Raw genomic sequence first — 19900 nt, forward strand, 5'->3', positions numbered from 1 at the left:
ATTACCAGAGATTTCTTTGAGCCAGTTTTGTAGTCTGTCTGACATAGGTGTGGAGACTGGGATGACAGCAGCTGTTCTGGAGAGCCTCCAGCACAATGGACATTCGGCCAGTGAGTCCAGGATTTCAGAGTTTAGGCTAAGAAATGACTAGCTTTCTGATCTACAGGACAACTTTGTGAATGCCATGTTACATCGCATTGATGTTCCTGTGCAGCTTAGAGGTTTTGAGTGAAGAAATAAAGGTGTGAGAATAAATGGACTATAAAAGAGATATGGTAGCTGGGAGAGAGGGGAAGTAAACTCTACTTTCCCCAGCTACTTCTACAGGTAATTTTGAGACAGCTGAATAGGAATTGGGGGGTGAGGGAGCAAATGGAGAACGCAAGAGAAGACAGGTTAGCGCCACTCCTACCTCTGAGACAGGAGGGAAGGGGACAGGGCAAAACCATTACGAGAATAACACAGCAATTTGCACCAAGATGGTGGAAGATTCAACTCCCAGTGGACCTCGAGGCCCAAGGTGGCAGAAGATCTGACTTCCAGCAGACCCTAACCTTCATTATATGCTCATTGTGATATATTAGCATGGTAAATGGCACTTCCACAGGTGTCATGACAGTTCCAAGAATGATCATAAAATGTAAAAGAGTGGGTGGTGGCCCAGCTCTTGGGAATCCCCACCCCTTCCCCAAAGTAATTGGAATCATCCTCCCACTTGTTAGCATATGAAATAACTGAGCTCATAAAAACTAACAACCCCACACTTTGTGGCCTTTCTCTTGCCTTTTGAGATGGCCTGCACTCTGTCTATGGAGTATGTATCTACTTTTACTTTAAATGAAACAGCCACCTGACGCCTTGTGGCTTCTCTGGCCTTCTGAGATGGCCTACCCTTGGTCTATGAAGTGTGCATCTCTCTGAACAAATCTACTTTTACTCAACTTTGGCTCACTCTTGAATTCTTTCCTGCACAAAGCCAAGGACCCTCACTTTATGGGGACTCGCCTGGGAGCTGGGACATGGCCATCCTCTTGCACCCCATTTTCCTTTATCACCTCTGCCTGGTGTTGACCCTGACACTGCTAAGGAGCAGCCACTCTCCGTCCTGAGGCAGAGAGTATGTGATGTGAGATGACACACATATCCAGGGAGTCAACATCCACAGAAATGAGGAAATGGCAAGTATTTTGCCCCTGCTTTGGGAAAACTGTGAGTGGAGTAGCTTTTGATCTGCTTTTTCAGTTCTTCTACTTTCAATAGCGCAGCACAAAGAATCCGCTAGGCATCAGAGAAAGAAGCCCTGGACAACTTGCTATTCAGGTGCCTCGCACTGAGTGCCTGTTGTGTAGTCAGTGCCCGGGGAACAATAGAGACTATTGCCATTATTAGTATTTTCATGTTAAGAATGTTTATTCACAAATATGAATATTATTGAGGTTTCCTGGAGATAGAATCTGGGCTCAGAAATGCCCATTTCTTTGGAGCTCACACATCGGTCTGCATGCTTCTGCTGTTACTATAAACGTTGCTTCCTATAAAAACAGTCACTCATTAGTAAAGTGGTCCACTATAATTTATTATTATACTGAAACTATTTCTGACATTATCAGTACTAAGACACTTTACCCTTAAAACAAGCAAACAGATCAAGGAAAGCTATCATACTTTTTTGCTTTGGGGTAAGGAAAACACTAAAAGTAACTATAGGTTTTCTAAAAGACGTTAGGAAAAAGTCTTCTCAGAATCTCTTTGTTTAGTCAATTTGGTTACATTTTAAAGAAGGCACATCAAATGGAAGCTAGAATACACGATCATCCAGTTTTGATTTTCCCCTAATCATAGTAAGGTCAGGAAATAGTAAGGAAAGAAAATCTAGCATTCCTTTTCAAAGAAAAAAAATAGGACCTTTAAAAATAAGATAAAAATGAATTGTTTTTCTGGTAAACAATTACAAATGTTTTACCTTGCTGAACTTAAGGAAATCAGTTTGGGAGAGACTTACGGCAAAATAGGGGTATGGGTTTAAGAGATACAAACTACTATGTATAAAACAGATAAGCAACAAGGATATATTGTGCAGCACAGAGAATTATAGCCATTATCTTGTAATAGCTTTTAATGGCTTATAATTTGTAAAACTCCTGAATCACTATGCTGTACACCTGAAACTAATATAATATTGTAAATCAACTATACTTAAATTCAAAAAAAGGACTTTACAAATATGATTATAAAATGAGTTGTTGGGAACAATGTCTCAAACATTCCAAATAAGCACTGGCATTAAACAGCCTTGAAAGTGTGCTTTAGAGTTACCCTCCCATACCTGTCAGCCCTAGAGAGAGAAAATGTTTTACTAAATAATCTAAAAATTCAAGTCATTCCCCAATAAAATCAATCAAATTCATTGTGATTGATTAAAATCAACTAAATTGCTTTTCTACTCACATAACATTTAGGGAAACAATACAAATACAAACACACACACATGCAGATATCTCCAAGAAAAATGACCTGTTCACTGTGGGAGCTTTGGCTGCTGATTTTTAACTGCCGCCCCCACAGGTTCCAGGAATCAGGTGATTCAGGATGCGAGGCACATAATCCCTTCACACCAATAATTAAGGGCAACACACAGAGTAACTGGGCTGTGTCAAGAAAACCAGATAATAAACACATGCACACGTGTTAAGCTGTACTACTTTACAGCTCGTTCTGTGCAAACACAGTAATTTCCATTTCCATTTTACCAGCATGAGTTGCCCTAAGGATAGCAAAAAAGTAAAAAGGCCCAGTCAGAGAGGGCAAGGGGACAGGATCGTAGGAGGTGAAACACATTTCTTTCCTTTTGAAGCAATATTATAGGATTTGTAACAAGGCTGGAGGGAATAGTTCATAGCTGGAGCTTTTCAAAGTAATACCAAATAAATGGTCTGAAATAAACCAGCTGTAGCATTAAGATGCAGAAAGTTTATGACATGCATATAAGTTACTTTATGCCCTCACAGCTAGGATAAAACATTTCTTTTTTGTTTGGCTATCATAAGAATATTGTACATTTGAAGACAATTTAAGTTTCCACAAACTCCACCATGAAGACCAACAGCTAAAGCAGGTGGGGTGACAGAGGAACCTGCCTACAACTGGCACACAGGAATTCGTCAACGTTCCAAAGTCATGAGATTCATAAATCCTACGTAAAGAACCAAATCAGTATGTATTGTTCTACAGACAATACTTACATCCATTGTCTGACTCAGATTAAGAGCAACGGAATCCACAGGAATGCAACTGCCCTGGCTAATTTATGCATGGTCGACCATGACTCAGTGTTTTAGGGGATCATGAAGAAAAAGCCAGATAAACATCCTGTAATTGGCTCATGCACTCTTGTAAGACTTTTGAGTTGGCAACTTCACTAATTGGGAATGAGATACTGATATTAGGAAGATGATACTTGGGATTGTCTGTGAATTTTTCTATGACTTCGATGAGGTAGATAAAACAAACAATACTCTCTACAAACTCTACCGCTCTGTCCACTCTACTTCAACCTATGTTTCGGAAGACTTTCTTTTCTTTCTTCAATCTATTGAATGCTTCCTGCATGGTAGCAACAGGTCATTGAGTTTTGATCTGAGTTATAACTAAAGCTATACCTTTTAGATGGAAAGCCAATGACAGATAAGAAGTATCACGTTGAACTAAACGTATTTTCAGAAAATACAAAAGTGAAGGCCAAAGAAAATCAGGCTTACAAGACTGTATTCAGTTATGCTGAAATTATTTGAGAGAATATAGGCGTGAGGAGAGCCTCTGTACAAATTTCCACGACAACATCCTGTTCCCTTCAAGGCCACTGATTAGCAATTATGACAATAAACTGAGATATAGTTTGAAAAAGCAAAACACCTGGAATGATTTGTTTCACCAGAAGAAACAGAAAGAAAAAAAAAATGCGTCTTTATATTAGATACAAATGCTTTGTTTCTGAAAAGAGTATTTCTTTTAGAAAATATTAAAAAAAGAGATGCCAATGGTTGGTATTAAAATAAGGGCGGAAAGTGCTGGCTTTCCTACCAGTTGGATATCATGTAACTCCAAAATAAACAGTTTATTCTAAAGGCTCTTTCCTGGTTGGTTGACAAAATGGAGTAAGGCATTCCACATAAACAGAGGTTGTTTATATTTACTTGGCAGTTAGGAAATGGAAAAGGCTCCTATTTAGATTTTAGCAAAGGACCGTTAATATAAGGAAACGGAAGATATGCTTTGCCTCTCAGCCACGCAGAGCAGACTATAGCACGTACTCCCCATCGTGTGCGTTATTTGAATATAAACCACCAGTTACCCTTCACGTTTGCTCAAGTCTGCTGAATGTGGCCACGTAACAATTACTTGATGCAGAGCCATGCATTCCCATCTCCATTTAAAATAAACTTAACCTGTTCCATTTTTGGATTCTCTTCGTCAGGGGGCAGTTATCCAGTTATAAATTATTAACTGCTAAAATTGAAATGGCGAAAACAAAACATCAAAAATCGTTTAGAAACTTACAATGCCCATTCCCAAAATGAAGTCTTTTTTCATCTGCACCATGTTTTGACTTGTAGCCACAGAACCTGGAGGTAAATCAAAGGAAGAGAACACAGAAAGAAAATATACTTAAAACAATCATCTAAGCTCAGAATGTGCAAAACACAAAAAATAGAGCATTTCCCACAAACAATTAAATGCTTTAGTGAAAGTTTAATGACTTCAGATTTTCTAAATCCTCTATAGAAAGCCTCTTTCTCTGGGGACCCTGGAAGGCTGCCTAATGAGGAGACATGTAGAGCTGCTTCCCCACCGTGCAGACCCCTTCAGTTCGGTTTTTATAATGGCCCTCGAAAGTGTTTATAGTATTTTTTTTTTAAACAACTGCTGTTCGAATGAATGAAGGGTAAAGTTTCCATTGTTAGTGATTAGTGCTGTGCAGTGTTACCAGTGTTCTGGGTGAGAAAGTGTCAGAGAAATCTGGGGTGTATTTGAAGAGTGAAGGGATAATTGGAAAAAAGAAAGTAGAAACTAGGAGTGAGGTCAAAAGAGAAAAGTGGTGTGTGTTGGAGAGGGGGCGGGAACTTAATGAAAAAAAGAAACTCAAAACGTAAGGAGCATCAAAAGAAAGGGAGGGAAATGAGAAAGATGGAGAACACAAGTGGAGACATTCTTATTTGTTAAAGTACTTTATTGACCACACTCTTCAGATTTTCATAGCAACTGAGGGGAGCATGCAAAGCAGTGCTGAAAGTAAGTCATAAAACAGACTGTGAACTCACCTCCCAATCAAAACGTAGGTGACAACCGTGAGGAGGATGATTGCTACTGCCGCTGAAATGGCAATCATTACCACTTGGCTATTTTCACCAGAGATGGAGAAAGCTGTGAGGTTGAAGAGGAAAAAAGTCAGAAGAAACCAGGCATTAACACATCATAACCAACATCGAAATGGAAACACTGATAAGTTAAGTCATATTTATTCTGCTTTTACCTGAAATATGCCTTACTGCCTGATACAAGGTAAAAAATAATTCTTCACTTAGTGTAAAAAAAATAAGATATTTTGTATAATTAACTTGAAATTTCCCATTAGTAAGATGAAACACTGTTTCACTGGCATCAATCAACACTATTGAGTGCCTATGGCGTGAAATAGGTGGACTGCTTTTCTCCATACTCATTGGCAAGAAACCATCAGATAAAACAGAAGTTATCAGAGAAACATAGGGAATAGGTAAGATTTCCCCGAATAAAATTACACAGCCTTTCTCATTAAGCTTGTTTAGCCTCCAATATCCATATTTATCTTAGAGGTGGTGTAACACCTGTCCTGTGGACCTCAACACACATCACCATCAAATTGTTCCTGTCTCTGCATCTCCTTCCTTTATAAACAGCCCATCACTCATTCACTCTCCTATACGAGGTGTTGGCAAAAATAGCCCAGGAGCCATGTCTAGCTTGCCATCAGTGTTTGTGTAGCTCAGAAGCTTAGAACAATTTACAATTTTAAATGGTTGTAAAAAGTCAAAAGATTTTGTGACATGAGAAAATTAAATAACATTCAAATTTTGGTGTCTATAAACAAAACTGCATTGGAACACAGCCACAGTCATTCATCTGCGTATTGTCTATGGTTGCTTTTAGGAAACAATAGCCAAGCTGGGCAGGAGCAACAGAGACTACATGCACACAAAGCCTAAAATGTTTATTTTCTAGCCCCTTAAAGAAAATGTTCACTGACCCTTGACCTAGACCAGTGCTTCTCTTAACTTTGATGTTCATACAAACCACTCGGGGATCTTCTGGACAAAGCAGTTTCTGGTTCAGGCGGTCTGGAGTGAGGACTGAGAGTGTGCATATCTTATGAGCTCCCAGTGATGCTGTTGCCTCGGATTCCAGACCACAACATTTTGAGTAACAAACCATTGACATAAAGTCACCTTGTCTTCTCCCTCTCCTGATTATTCTATATCCAATTAATCACCAATTTCTTTTAAATATTTTCGTTTCCAGCTTCATTTCTCCTCTGGATTACAATTAGAAATTCCCAATTGATCACTATGTGCAGGCCTTTACAATCTTTTACCTGGCCACCAGAGTATTCCTTCTAAGCCCTGAATCTGATTATGTCGTTCTCATGCATAAAAGTTTTGCAGGGCTCTCTATCACTTTCCGGATAAAATACCTGGAAAGCCATTTCGGATCTGTTCTCTGCTTAAATCCTCAGCCTCATCTGCTAACAAAATCCAAAGCATTCTCATCTCTGCACTTCCTGAAATATACGCAGTTCCTGGAACATTCCTTCTCATACACTCATATATCAACATTTATTGCTCTTGTAGTAAATGCTGACTAAACAAATGAATGAGCGAGGTATCAAAAGAGGAGCTTAGAAGAGAGGGTTTAGTATACCATCACTTCTCTGGAAGCCAACATCCCATCTTGAACCTGATGAAAATCTAAGTTTGGAAGCTTTTCTCTAAAATAAGGCAGTTTAGGGAATAGTTAAATGATGCCAATATAGAGACATGGCAGATAGGCTGTTAGAAGTTTTCCAAGCATCTGAAAAAAAGACCTCAGAGTGAGGCAGGATGGTACACTCATAATATACACTGTGACAAGCACTTTGTTCTTTACTATCACAAAACTATTGTTCACAGCACTGTGGCAGCCATGGGGGTGCCTGCTGGGATCTCCCTCCTGCCCAGCCTGCAGCGGGCAGACAGCCTCCAGCTGCTGCACCTTCAGGAGCTGCCGCGGCCGGGCTCTCCTCGAGGACTAAACGTGGCGAGGGGCCTGGAGCCAGACCGTTTCCGCCCAGTGAGGGACTCCTTTGGGAGGAAGGGCGGTCTTCACTCTGGGGCTCCCCACTGGCTTGGCGAGCACCTCAGAGCTCTCTGAGGCTTCTCCTCCTCAACCCTTGTTCTGTCTGTCTTCAGCTCGGTCTGAAGCTCTGGCCACTTCTGCTCCTCCCCTTTTATTTTTTAATCTGTATCCACTCCCCGCCCCAAAGCTCTTGTAATTCCACTTTAGTATCTGCTTCCCGGAAGACCTGGACTGATACATCCCTATCCATTGGCTATAGATCTATGAATCGTTTGTAAAATAACTTAATCTTGCAATTGAATAATGCTTCAGGAACATATAATAATTGCTCTGTCTCATGCTTTTCATTTTGCATACTGTAATAACTTGTAAAGAGCAACAAGTTCTGAATTCACTGGTAAACTTTAGCCAGTTTCAGAAATAAAGTTCAGTGAAACTGGTGGGGGGGGGGCGTGGCGATGAGGCATGATAGAATAAAGAAGAATTCTCTATTCCTTTTTCTGTTCAAGACAGGATTAAACTAGACTTCTCTACAATTTCCTCTAGCTCTAAATATCTATGAATCCCAGAGATGACCTAAAAACACATGACCACATCACACCATTTTTGTTACTGAAATTGGCAAACCATTGAATAAATAGTATTGATTAAATGTGTTATAGAGTTGTCTTATAATTTTACCTAGCATACTGTCAAAAATTGGTATCAATTTGAAATTCTTTGGATGTTCAAATTATGTACTATTTATTTAAACACAAAACACACAGCATGAGTGCCCACTATACTACTATGCCAGGTAATATTTTAAGCACTTTACAAACAACACTTAATTCAAGCAACAGAAAACCCTATTGAGTAATGCACAATGATCTTCCCCAATTTCCAGACAGGGAAACTGAGGCATTGAAAATTGAAGTGGCTTGTCAAGGTCATTCTTATACATGTCAGTTTACTCCAGAGTCCTTCCTCTTAACACCTACGTTGTGCCTGCCTTTCTTGGGCTTTGGACTCAGTTTCTACCCACTGAGGGTTTCCAGACAGTTGGACTGTCTGCTTTCCCAAACATGCCAGTTAGATAAGTGGGGGCACCAGGCAAATAAGGTGGAGGAGAGGGAGGAAGTTCTGGAAGACGGTGTTATGCCTGTCTCCAGCATGAAGGGGGTTTACTTCTTCTGAATGACTGCCAGTAAGAAACTGGTAAGAACCTGACAGTCATGACCGCACAGTAGCAAAAAAAACTTAACTGGACATGACCCAGTGCTCACTGTAACACAATTAACATTGTGGTTTAGCCCCACATGGGTTTTTCTGTGTATACCATGGGAAAGGACATGTGCAAAGGAAACAATCATGACTAGGTTTTCTAGGGGCAAGAGCCATCAATCAATCAAAAGACCACCTCTCAGCGAGGGTATAAGAGAAAAGGCAAAACAGAGAGCACCGCTCTTCCCCCCTTGGAGCAGCCCGCTTTCCCTTTTCTAAATAAATCTAAAATCTTTCACTACAAACCGTCTCCTGACTAAAACTTATTTTTTGGGTATGACAAGAACTGAGGTCTTTACCTTTGGGGTAACAATATCATCTGGACTCTTGCTTTAGTGGATATTGTGTTTGTTCTAGGAAAGTTCTTCTACTTTTATACAGCCCATGCTTTCTGTGGGTCTTAGCATGACTTTTTTTTTAAATGTATAAGAGCGGCACTGGATCAGTCCTCCAAAACCTGGAGGTTCTAGGTCCACTGACTCCACTGAACATCTATGCAATCTCAGAAAAAACACATAAATTCTGTGTCCTAGACCATGACCAAAAGTATATAATAGTATCTGGACAGCTTATAGAGCAAAATCAAATGAAATATTTATGAGAATATTTATACTGTCACAAAAATACATGGGTTCTGGAATCAGACCCATCATTTACCAGTTGTGTAACTTTAGAAATCTACCTAATCTCTCGATGCCTCTGTTTCCTCTTCTGTAAAATGATAATAAATTTAATTGTACATAATAGAAGCACTGACTATAAATAGTAAGAAACTTTAAAACACTTAAGAAAATACGTGCTCCACTGTGTCTTCATATTGCTACTGTAAACTAAGTCCAAAAAATACTATCTAAATTCCAGGTAAAAATACACTATGTTCTACTAAGAAGCATGTATATGTATTATGGATGAAATGTTTATAATTAAAAAAAATGAAACCTAGAATAAGAAGCAAACCATTAAAGAAATACAGCAAGAGCCTTTTTTATATCTTTTAAATATTGATCTATAACAAATAAGACTTCTAAATCCTTAGAGTTTTCGTGAATATATCATTTTGATTTAAAAAATGGAGTGAGAGTTTTGATTTTTGTCTTTTTACTCCTAAGACAAAAGGTACTTTTTTCCTCCTCTATATTTAAAGTTGGGAAGAATTCTACGGTAAAGCAGTAAGAGTAAACTGATTTAAAAAAAAATCAAACTGTGCAAACTCAAAGATTTTTATAAATCAAAGTGTATGTTAAAAAAGTTATTTTTCTCTCTTCTTTTCATCTGCTCTATCAAACAATGGAAATATAGCAAATATAAAATTTATCTGCAAAAGTCCTAAGACTGAAGTTTTTAAATGGAGTATTTCTTAAACCTCAGACACTGAAGACTCATTAGACGATCATATATAACACTATCATAGAGATATCTGTGGTAAATCTGGAATCATATTAGAATTTTAGAATTTATTGTTGTTTTTGCAAATTTACTTATCAGATAAGGTTAACTGCTAATTAAGATCATGTAAGGCTAGACTGATTGATGTTCCAAAATATGCATCAATATAATAAATATTTATCTAACGGTATTCTGTCCTTCCTGTCCCTCAGTATGGCTTTTTTTCTACCATATGATATAATAAACATTTGATTTTTCTATTTCTGTGATTTGTGATTTTCCTTGCTAAAGAAAATATAGGTTTTGTTGTTGTTAATTAAAATAACTATTTAATACTTTGAAAAAATTGAATCTGTAGTCATTTCAAAACAAGGAACTTTCTTTATACCACTTAAAAGTTACAAAAAGATTTAGAACTACTAATATTAAGTTGCAATTATATTTTGATACTGTGTCTTATAAAATTTTAAATTTGTTTTAAATCTTGTTCACACAGATTCTGTAGTTATTTTATACAGCATTTTGTTTCTAATGTCCTCAGAGAGTGACTTCTCCATGTTCATTCCATCACAGGAGGATTAGGAGAGGTCTTGAGGCACAATGGTCCCTCATAGCCAAGGGGGACTGGCTTCAGGACTCCCACGGATAGCAAAATCTGAGGATGCTGAAGTCCCTTATGTAAAATGGTGCAGTATTTGCATACAAAGCACAGCCTGCCACATTGTTTAAACCATCTCTACATTATTTATAATACCTAACACAATGTAAATGCTGTGTAGATAGCTGTAAATACAATATAAACATCATCTAAATAGTTTCCGGCTTATGGCAAATTCAAGTTTTGCTTTCTGAAACTTTCTGGAACTTTTTTTTCCAATATCTGCCATCCAAGGTTGGCTGAACCCACGGATCCAGAGGACCAATTGTATAAATTTGTGCTTTTGAAGACGACAACTTTCCTTTGGTAGCAGGACTGCCATGTGTCAGCTGTGAGCTGATAATTTCTAAGAACACTAGATTCTCAGTACCTTGCAGAAGGTAGTGATTGTTATTTTAAGCAGCATTTGTCAGATAAAAAGTATGTCATAAAATATTTATTCTATCATATTAACAGTTTTTATTAATCTGGAATGTTTCAATGAGATATGAAGTTTGGGCATAAAATATTAGCATATCAACAACAATGTGATTTTATATTATTAATAAAATATTTAGAAAATGGAAAATATACATGCCAGGGAAAAATGGTAAAATTGGAACCGTCAAAAGAGAATATTGGGTTTCCTTTCAGTGGAGGGCTGGGCATTGTCAGACTCTCCCTGGATATCTGTTTCTAAAGGTTGTTCATCTTTTTTTTTTTTTAATTTTTTTCCTTTCTTTTGGGGGGTGGGGAGAGGTAATTAGGCTATTTATTTATTTTAACGGAGGTACTGGGGATTGAACCCAGGACCTCATTCATGCTAAGCATGCGCTCTACCACTGTATATAGCTATAGTCTCCCTACAAGGATGTTTATCTTTGATTGTCTTTCTAGCCTGTTTTAACAGCTGTGAAGTTAGTTGCGGACAATGGATAGTGATATAAATAATCCTTCTCATTACAGTTAGAGTGATAAATTCACTAGAGATATGATTAGTTTGTGTGCATTACAAGAGATGACATCAATCAGTATATTTATTGTCCTATAGTATATTAACCAGTTTTGGACAAATTAATCAATTTGTTTAAGTATTCTGGATTGTCTACATATGCATACACACATACACAAAGACACACACAAACATACACAAATGTGTATATATATGTGTGTATGTATCTGTTCTTCAAATTTCCCTTTAAATCATTTAATCTCTTACTAGTCTCTTCATTAATTAATAAGTTAAATAAAATCTTTAACTGGTTTTTATTTTACATTAGTACCACAGCTATGATTTTGCCTTTTTGAAAATTATATTTTAGCAGAGGGGCTCTTCTAATATGAAGCAAATGCATTTGAAGAAAAGCAAAATGTCTTGGGGAAAATGTTTGCCAATTTCAGACAAATTTGGTGTCAGAGACACAGGGCTATTCAAATTGCTTGTGAATGTGAATGAGGTGATGAATCAGGTTTTAGAAAATCCTTAATCTCCAAGTGATACAAGATTAACTGTGTTAAGGATTAAAATATTAAGTTCCTCATGGATCAGCAAGTTTCTTTTTTGTAGTTCATTGAATCATGCAATGAACGTAGAATATTTGGATTAACAGGTACTGGAAGTTAAAATGTGATTATATTAAATAATGTTCCTCAAAGCAATTTATAGCCAATAGAAGACCAGAATCATTCCAGGCATTAGAATATGTTTGATTTGTAAAAGAGAAAAAAAAATGATGTACACTTACACAAACACAAGGACACAGTCCCAATGCTATGCACAATTATTAAATGTCCTCAAGCAATATATTTTCAATGTAAAACACTTGGTTAAAACTTAGAGTGAGAATGAATTATCAGACACATTTGCAACAGCCCTCCCACCATACACTATATTGAGAAAATACGTACAATCTGGACTAGTTTCAAACTCAAACTTGCGACTGTTGGTCCCATATCCAGCGGCGGTCCGGGCTCGGATTTGGAATACATATGTAGTATCAGGCTTGAGGCTACTGATGGTAACATTCGTGCCTCTTGCCCTGAGAATGGTGTAACTCGTCTCTTGTTCCTGCTTTGAGGTAAGAAAAATCACGTTAAAATCAAACCTTCCTAACGCTATCAAATGGTAAAAAAGTGAGCCACTCAAAACCAGTTCTTCTGGATTTTAACTCAGATCATAGGACTGATAAAAGAGATGACAATCATTTAACTCTCTAAATGTAACCTAGAGGCATTTTTAAGCTAAAACAATTTACAGAATTTCCTAACTTGGATAAATAATTTGTGCCCTGTACATAGGCAGGAAAAATTAGTTTTCAGTCTTACCAATTAATATATGGATGAAAATATGTTCTCTTCAAAGCCACAACTGAGTGAAACCTTCAGTCTAATTCCAAGAATAAACTCTCAAAGAGGAAAATGCCCCTTTGAATTAAACTTAACAGGAATGTCCTACTGATTCTCAGAAAATATTTCTATCAATTATAAGATATTAAACTTAAAAAGGCCCAGGTTTTATGCAGAGTTCTACATTAATAACTTTCTTAGCATCAACTACATTCGCACTGTATTTAATCTAAGTCACCGTGGCTTAGTAGAGACAAAAATCTTCAGATAAAAGTCTAGAAATTTTCCCAAAAGGATTCACATTGTACATCGGAAGATTCACACTGCACATTAATTATAAAGACTGTTTGTGTCAAGCCTTGTTTACAAAAATTGGATTTACACAGAACTGTGTTTTTCCTCTAACACACGTCAATACACACTGAGCACTTTGTGGGTAACCTAATTTCAAATAATGGTGAAATGTTGCTGCATGTGGGGTGGGGTCGGGAGTCTGTGATATAGAACAACGCATATTCTCAACCAAAACTATACAGAATATTACAGAAAAAATATGCATTACAGATACTTTTAAGAGATACCGATTATGTATCAAACAGCATTTGAATTAGTATGTTAAATAAGGAAGAGGGACAAATATATTTATTTTAGAGAAATGATTATTTCATGTGTGAAAAGAGTGTTAGGCATATCCCCAGAACTTGCTTCTGTTCATCATCACTAATGAACTGAACAGTCAAGAAAGCTAGGCCTTGCAGAGCTTAAATTCCAATATATTCCAAAATATTTCCAAGCATCATATGTATATTTGGAAATACTTCTGAATATATGAATGCATGATATAAAAAAGTAATTCTATAAAGTATATAAAAATGATGTTACACATAGGTACGCATCAAGTTTAAAATGCTTAGGGAATAATAAAAAGGTTCAGCCATTTGTTTCCTGTACTGATTAATATTGTTTTAAAATAAGGATGCATATTGTGCTTTGTTGGTGGAATCTGAAATAAGCTCAGAAAACTTTTTATGTTTGTGAAAGATATGAATGGAGATGAATAGTATTTTTGAATTAGCTCCATAGATCTAAGACTTAGGTGTTCCCTGGTTCTCCTATCCAGTCTAAACTGAGTTGTATCATTAATTGCCTTTTTATTTTGTTGCATCATCATCTATAAAACATGGATTCTTATATTTGCCCAGTCCATCTTGTAACACTTAAAAATGGAAGATCATGATCAAACGAGCATCTGATGATACCACAGTGGATCACTGAAAGCTAGGAGATCACTTATGTGGAGAATGATTTTGGCACAGTGAGGTTTACTAGATTTCACTTTCTTTTAATGAAAGAGACATACCTTTTTCCCTGTAGGGGGCAGTTTGAGAAAAATGGCATCACACTTGTGAAATACATTAACTTCGATGAACAGAATAACTACATGATGCAAAGGAATGCATTGTGTCTTTTTGCACAACTGACCATATCACTAATTCTCACATCTCTAATGATCCCTCTTCATTAGCGGGACATATGCAGTACAGGGGAAATCATACTACCCGAGGAGTCATGGCTGCCAGAGTTCAAACAGAAATCTAATGTTTAACAGCTGTGAGGTTGTGAGAAATTCAAATAATGCCACTGACTCTCAGTTTCCTTACTTACAAAAGAACCTATCTGCCTACTATCATTGGATTATCAGACAGCTCGAAATAACGTATGCTGAAGTGTTGTGTAAATAGAAACTATACAAACATACGGTTTGCTTTTGGTTCACTTTAAAATATTTTGTAAATGGCAGCAGATACACAAATATGCTGTGTTCATATCAGTAGCTATAAAATCACTGAGTTCTAATGATAACGTTTGAATACATCTTGCCTTCAAATCTCACCATAATTTATATCCAGGGAGAAATAAGTGCTATTTAGAGTATGAAATATCATGGCCTATATTCTACTTATAAATAATTGTGTGCCTATTTTTTATCATTATATTACTGAACCACAATTTTATGATGTGAGGCAAACGTATCCATCCACTCCCACCTTCTTAATTTCCTTGTAACAAGTCAAGAAATCTTTCCATCATCAGTTCAATAATACATTGGTTTTGTTATTAGTTCAAGGTTCCTATCTGTATTGAATGAAATTTATCTGAGTGTGAAGGTCAGCGAATGATGCTTAAAGCAATGAACTAAGGAATGGTTCATCAATAGGAAGGAATCACTAGATAACAGCTGTATAACAGGGGTTTCAGCGAGGAAGGACACAATTGTCATCTGTCATACCACAACTTGATAGATTAAAATTTGGTAGTGACAACTTTGCTATGGCTTTTTGCTGAAGAATATCTGACACAATGATTTCTAAACACCCCTCTCTATATAAATCAAAGGTGTCCCATGACCAGAATTCTAAACAGAGCTCTCACTTCCCAGCAATGCCACTCGTTTCTTTGCAAGAGCACACTGATGAGAAGGTAACACAACTCAGCCCTTTAACATTATCTCCCACCTTTTCATAGTATTTGACCTCATAGTCCAATATGATTCCATTAGGGTGTTCAGGTTCTTGCCAGGATAGAGAAATACTGTTTCTGGAAGTCCGATCTTTCTTAATCGTCATGACAGGTGATGGAGCTGTAAAGAGAGGAAGGGAGGGACGATGGGAAAAGGCAGATTAATCGGGTTGGGAAGGGTGGTAAAGAAGAGCGGAGAGGGACGGGAACAAACAAATGGAGTCTATCATTGTTCTAATCTTTGGCAAGAAAGCACTATTTCCATTTCAAAGGCTCGTGAGTATTAATCTGGCCCCATATCAAGCCTCAGCAGCTGGATTATAGCCCTGGTACACACAAGCCTATGGAAAATGAGCTGAGATTTTCAGCTGCTGGTGGAGTAGTGGCAAGTGAGCAGATGTTTTCAATCTGCTACTATAATGTAAGCAATGAAATATATTTGATGTATTAAAAAAAGAACAAAACATCAGGAGTACCTATTTGTTACAATGTTGCAAAGTTATTAATGCCAGATTCTTCAGCTCATTGATAACATTTTCATATGCAACTCTGTAAGAGGACTGGAATCCATTACGCCCAGAGTCCCATGGTATCCATAGGTAATAGTAATATTTAGTGTATCATAAAATAGATAGGATTTAGGACACATTATAGTAGACCTTGACTTCTGACAAAAATCTCTCATGAATAAAAAATACATATCAGGAAACAACAATCTCTGCTTTTACATTTTTACTTCTTAAAAAAAAATTTTTGTCAGAAGTACCCAGTAATGAGTGCAATTTGTGTCACCTCTTTCTATTTATTTTGAGATATCTTACTGAGCAGTGACTCTGTATTTGCTACGTTTTGCTATGCATTATCAAAAGTATAGAATACGAATAAAAAAACATCTGTTTGGATCAGATATCATAGGGTCAGTAACATTTCAAATGGAAGATTAAATGTGTTTTAAGTGATATCTTACTTGAAATCCTTCCATTAAAAAGAAAAATACATACTATCCATCAATGCACTTTTGGTTTCAAATCTCAGTCTTGGTACACTGGCCAACCAAAATACCTCAGTGTGGGGCGCAGTGGCATTCTGCCCTAAAGGAATGCAGCAAAATAACTTACAAACATGAAACAAATAAAAATCAAGAATTCTTAGGCACATTAACTGTTGAATTGTTTTCATTCCTAAAGGGACCTATTTTTTAATAGATCTTTTTCTCAAATCAAGGACTGTTAGCACCTGGTTTATTCATATTCCCAACAACATCTAGCAGTACATCTTCCCTATCTGTTGACCTGATGTTTCTATGATTATCATTCGCCAAACTTTTGCATTCAATCTCTCATTTAAATTGTTCCTGTCTACAAATGCCTTTCATTTTTATTCTTCACTTAAAAACAGAGCTTTCAGTAAGCTTGCCTTGTGACACTTCTTTGGAAAGTGTAAAGCTAAACAAAGTATCTATTGCAATAAAGTTTCCATCCTTCTATTTCTGTTATTTGTAATATCTTCTTATAAATTTTTGTAATTAAAGCCTCACTACGTTAATGGCCTGGGAATGATTACATAACCTTTTCCAAAGAAAAATGTAGGTGTTGCTTTTCTGATGGAAAAGTAAATTCATCTTCTTATTCACATTTTGCTCCCATTAACAATCAACATCCTTCCATGTAACTTAACATCATTTACCTTTTATGTTTGCTTTTTATCTATTCAGTATTATTGTTTTATTTCCCAAACTCGGCTCACAACACTCTCAACCCTCACTCCGAGGCAGTTTGCTGCTCTGAAATAGATTCTAAGCAAAAGATAAGTTATTTTGGTTATATTTAGTTGAAATTTTATAAACATATCCAGTGTTTATAAACATGTCACTGAGTTAGAAACAAATAACAGATACGTTAAATTTTTAATAATTATTTTTTAAATTTACCCTAATACTTAGAAAAATCAATTTATTATCCAATCACTAATAGAATAATTTCAGCTTCAATGTCCTTAGAACCAATTTTTCCTTTTTTTACCAAAAAAATAGAGAAATTCCACCAATTTCCTCCTGCAGAAAATCCATTAATAGAGTAACTTCTAATGTATGCTTACAGAGCGTGTCAAAGTGGCTGAATGTTGGAACACTTTCTTAGTAAATCCATGGAGACCCTCCATTCATTCCATATCACTGTGAAACTGGTTTATTTTTCTTAACAATTAAAGCACATTTTCAAAGAAGTTTTGAAAATTACTAGGTATAGCATCTCTCCTTAAAAAAAGAGAGAGAAAATAATTCATTTTCAGGAGCAATTGTGAAGAAGATCGTGTTAACTTTTTAATGAAAGCTTTCCAGGCTCTTTTGGGGATCTGCCTAAGTTCTACTGCTCCTGCGCTGAGCGAGGCTTTATAACTGTCGAAAATTCTTCAAAGGTCTTTGAGCAAGCTGCAGGGCCCTGTTGGACTGTAATAAATAGCCTTTTGTAATTCCACACTTACTTAAGTAGAGGCAATTGCTCGAAGCTTGTGCCATCTCTAAGTTAAATGAACCTTTTCTGATTGCTGCTTTTAGGCCCCTGTTAAGTCATTTGTTCTGCTCTTTTAATACACGCCCCTTGTGCTGGCTGTGTTTCAGCAGTTTCAATCCAATGCACCAACTGGAATCCCATTACATTTAGGTAATGCTCATCAATATTTTAATATTAATAAATAATTCACAGAAATTGTTTTTCTCTCCCCTAATAAATAATTTTAAGACATAATAAAACATACTGCAGAAAGGGATGAATTCCATGGGCACTCCCCTGCATCCATGTTTTCTAAAAGTTTTTCTAGAACACTTTTTATTTATTTATTAAACATTTTTTATTGATTTATAATTATTTTACAATGTTGTGTCAAATTCCAGTGTAGAGCACAATTTTTCAGTTATACATGAAAATATATATATATTCATTGTCACATTTTTTCTCTGTGAGTTACCATAAGATCTTATGTATATTTCCCTGTGCTACACAGTATAATCTTGTTTATCTATTCTATAGAACACTTTTTAATTCATGTCTTGAAGTATAATTTATCCAGACTTGCTCATGTGTTGTGTTATAATTTGTAATATTTATGAGAAACAGATATATGGGGGTTTTTTTTTGGTTATTAAAGTATTAATTTTCAAAATTCATGGAAATTCCTTATTTTTCTTTTATAAAGAATGTGATACTGCAATGTATATCATATAATACATTTGATTTATTTTATTCTCATTCCCCTGTTTTTTAAATTTGTGATTTTAAAGAGTGTTGGGTAATAGTTACATGGATTAAAAACAATTATAAGATTAGAGAAATGCTCAAAAGTCGAGTGAAAAGTTACTTATTAAGGGGAGGCACAGTTTTTCCCTGCAAAATGCTGGTGTATGTGCTAAAATAGCAGATGCTGTGAATACTCCAATAGCCTAAGATTTAGAATTTTATTCTGGTGATTCTTTTACATATCTTAAATGATATATTATTAAAAGGATTCTCTTATTAATAGGAAGAAGTTAATGACTAAGTAGGCTGCTATGAAATGGGTCCAGGAATTTACACAGTTTAGTAAATGGACAGTTTTGCAGGGAAAAAAAATAGAGAACTGGTAAGAAGAAAAATTAAATTAGTAAAAAAATAACTTTTAGTAAGACAGTGACTGTCTTTAAAATAATGTCTTAGTGTTAAAATACATTTTTGTTGGGTTGGTATTTGAGAGGGAGTAAATATTTGATCCTTATCTTTTGTTCTGGGTTCAACCCAATATATGTGTCCTTGTGAAAATAAGGAGATATGATGTACTCGGTAAAGTGAAATTTATTTTTTTGTAGGAAAAATTACTGAAAAGGAAATGTTTACGTTTATTCAATTCAGATGTCTATCAGATTTACCAATTCATTCATCAAATGCACAATGTGGTAGACACTGAAGGACTGTCCCAGGAATTGGGGTTACTACAGAAGACAAAAAATCCCCCAAATCTATGCTTTCTCACAGCTTACATTCCAGGAAGCTATATAAATCCTGCAATTTACATACACTATAATGTAATTTACAAACAATATAATAGACCCATTGTAAATGTACACTCCAATGAGTTTTGACAGATCCAAAACTTCTGTAACCATCATCATAATCAAGATAAAGAATATTTCTGTCACCCCAAAACGTTTCCTTGTACCATATCCCAAGCAATCCTTCTACTTCAGGCTATGGGCAATAACTAATTTGTTTTCTGTTACTACAGATTCAATTTGTCTTTTCTAGAGTTTTATATGAATGGAATCATATAGTATTTTTTTTTCCTATGTCAGGTTTCTTTTGCTCAGGAGAATATTTCTGATAATCACCATGAAGTTTTGTGAAAGAGTCA

At 36.1% G+C, this 19900-nt stretch overlaps 1 protein-coding gene across 3 annotated transcripts in view; it reads right to left on the reverse strand.

The window, feature by feature from the left end:
• The window catches only part of EPHA3 (EPH receptor A3), a 329726-nt gene that overhangs the window by 59424 nt on the left and 250402 nt on the right, over positions 1-19900 (reverse strand). For 2 of the 3 annotated variants that reach the window (XM_010978516.3, XM_064496298.1), the window contains exons 6-9: positions 15517-15641; positions 12563-12725; positions 5319-5421; positions 4558-4622 (exon numbers count right to left, since the gene is read on the reverse strand). In XM_010978516.3, coding sequence (XP_010976818.1) covers positions 4558-4622; positions 5319-5421; positions 12563-12725; positions 15517-15641 — 456 coding nt within the window. The remainder of the gene's footprint in view (positions 1-4557; positions 4623-5318; positions 5422-12562; positions 12726-15516; positions 15642-19900) is intronic. The other variant, XM_010978517.3, reaches the window with a different exon arrangement.

Source organism: Camelus dromedarius, chromosome 2, assembly GCF_036321535.1.
Source record: "Camelus dromedarius isolate mCamDro1 chromosome 2, mCamDro1.pat, whole genome shotgun sequence".
Classification (NCBI taxonomy): Eukaryota; Metazoa; Chordata; class Mammalia; order Artiodactyla; family Camelidae; genus Camelus; species Camelus dromedarius.